This window comes from Papilio xuthus, unplaced genomic scaffold, assembly GCF_000836235.2.
Source record: "Papilio xuthus unplaced genomic scaffold, Pxut_1.1 DF825377.1, whole genome shotgun sequence".
Taxonomy (NCBI): Eukaryota; Metazoa; Arthropoda; class Insecta; order Lepidoptera; family Papilionidae; genus Papilio; species Papilio xuthus.
Window position 1 is genome coordinate 1 of NW_013533272.1, and position 1,654 is coordinate 1,654.

At 35.9% G+C, this 1,654-nt stretch overlaps 1 protein-coding gene across 1 annotated transcript; it reads left to right on the forward strand.

Moving 5' to 3' along the window:
• Positions 1 to 32: 32 nt before the first annotated feature.
• On the forward strand, positions 33 to 1,648 carry LOC106125963 (WD repeat-containing protein 13-like; the record flags this gene model as incomplete). Its single annotated transcript, XM_013323377.1, has 6 exons — positions 33 to 311; positions 406 to 461; positions 616 to 735; positions 816 to 920; positions 1,068 to 1,221; positions 1,540 to 1,648. Coding segments are annotated over exons 1-6 (626 nt in total), but the record flags the coding sequence as incomplete, so codon positions are not given.
• Between the last annotated feature and the right edge of the window lie 6 nt (positions 1,649 to 1,654).

Sequence of the window (1,654 nt, forward strand, 5' to 3'; positions counted from 1 at the left end):
TTAAAGTAAAAGTCACTTTTCTCAAAGTTTTACGTGACACGGAATACATATTCACATAACAAACGTCAGCTGTTCTGTCAATCAGATGTCATTGTCAAATGCGAATTTGGGGTAGTGAAATCAACAAACTTGGCAAAAAATAATAAACAGGCTTAAAATCAAAGCATCTTAAAAATATCGACAATATTTAAAAACAATGATACATTGTTAGTATATTAAAAGTTTAAAAATGGCAGCAGCCTTTCAGCAGCAGATATTTGCACTCGATGCACGATTTAATGCGTACAGAGCGCCGGGGAATCCAAATTTTAGTAAGCTCATTTCTTCTTTCGTTTTTATACAAACAAAGTTTTAATAATTAAACCGATTCCTTATTTATCTAAAAATAATAATTTAATATTTCAGAAACACTGTATATTCGACGACGCAGTCAACTTTTAAGAGAAAATGCGAAATTTAAGGTAACAAAACATTTGAATATTATTTATCTTCATTAGGTACTTGTATTTTCCAGATCAATAAAATGGAAAGTGTAGCTAGCTAGCTATAGCTTAAAATTGTAATTGTTTTGGATTTGCGTGCGACTTAATTAAACATTGTTGGTTTTCACTTTAGGACATAGAAACTATAAAGAAATACATTAACATCAGAAGTCAGTTGCTGCAGAAGAGATATGGAGTTCAAGATAACATTTCAATCAGCTCTTCATCTTCCCGAGCCAGGTCTAGCAGTAAGGTACCAAGTTATAATGTTAGTACAAAACATGTCCTAGTTCTCTGGGTTACTTATAATTTGGTATCACAATGTGATTTTAGGCAAGCTTAGCAGTTGATGAATTATCTGGCAGTTCAAAGAAGAAAAATGACCTAACAATATCAGAAAACTACGCTTTTACTGGAGTTCATCATATTTTTGATCAGGTTAGTATTATAATATTCAAACTTTATGGCAGATAGTGATTAAGCTGCCATTAAGTGTGAATAGCACTGTAAACACTGCAAGCACTGTTTTGATATGTGTAAGACAATTTTTTGAGAACATATGAAGTAACTATATTAATGTTTTAGCATAGTGATGAGGTGAGTGTAGTTAAATTCGCAAACAACGACCGCTCGAAGCTGTGCTGTGCATCGCGCGACGGCACTGTGTCTATCTGCGATGTGACGGCGACCCCGCCACGTGTCTCTGTTATACTGGAGGGACACACCGATGCTGTCACTGGTAAGTAATAATATTTGACAAAAGATTAAATATGTTAAAAAGTTGACCATGTCCTATGTTAATGAGCTTAAAGTCTAGAAATTAATGTTTGACATGTATTTGTTGCATGCTACATTGTTGAACCAATTTTATAAAGTGTATTGTTCTGTTCATATTTTGCATGTGAATATCAATGTAGTAAATTCTATGTCTTACATTTTACTTGTTTGACCACAGATTTCTTCCCATAGAAAGGCTATAAGCCGTGGTATTTTGTGCCTATTTGATTTTCACCATTTTCGGAAGATTCGGTATACAAGACGTGCATTTGTGTGTCAGACTGCGACTGGTCTGCGTCTAACGAGCTGGTAGTGACGTGTGGACTGGACGGCGCACTTTGTGTGTGGGACGTGGCGCGACGCCGGCGGTTGCGCGAGGCTCGCGACCAGCTTTC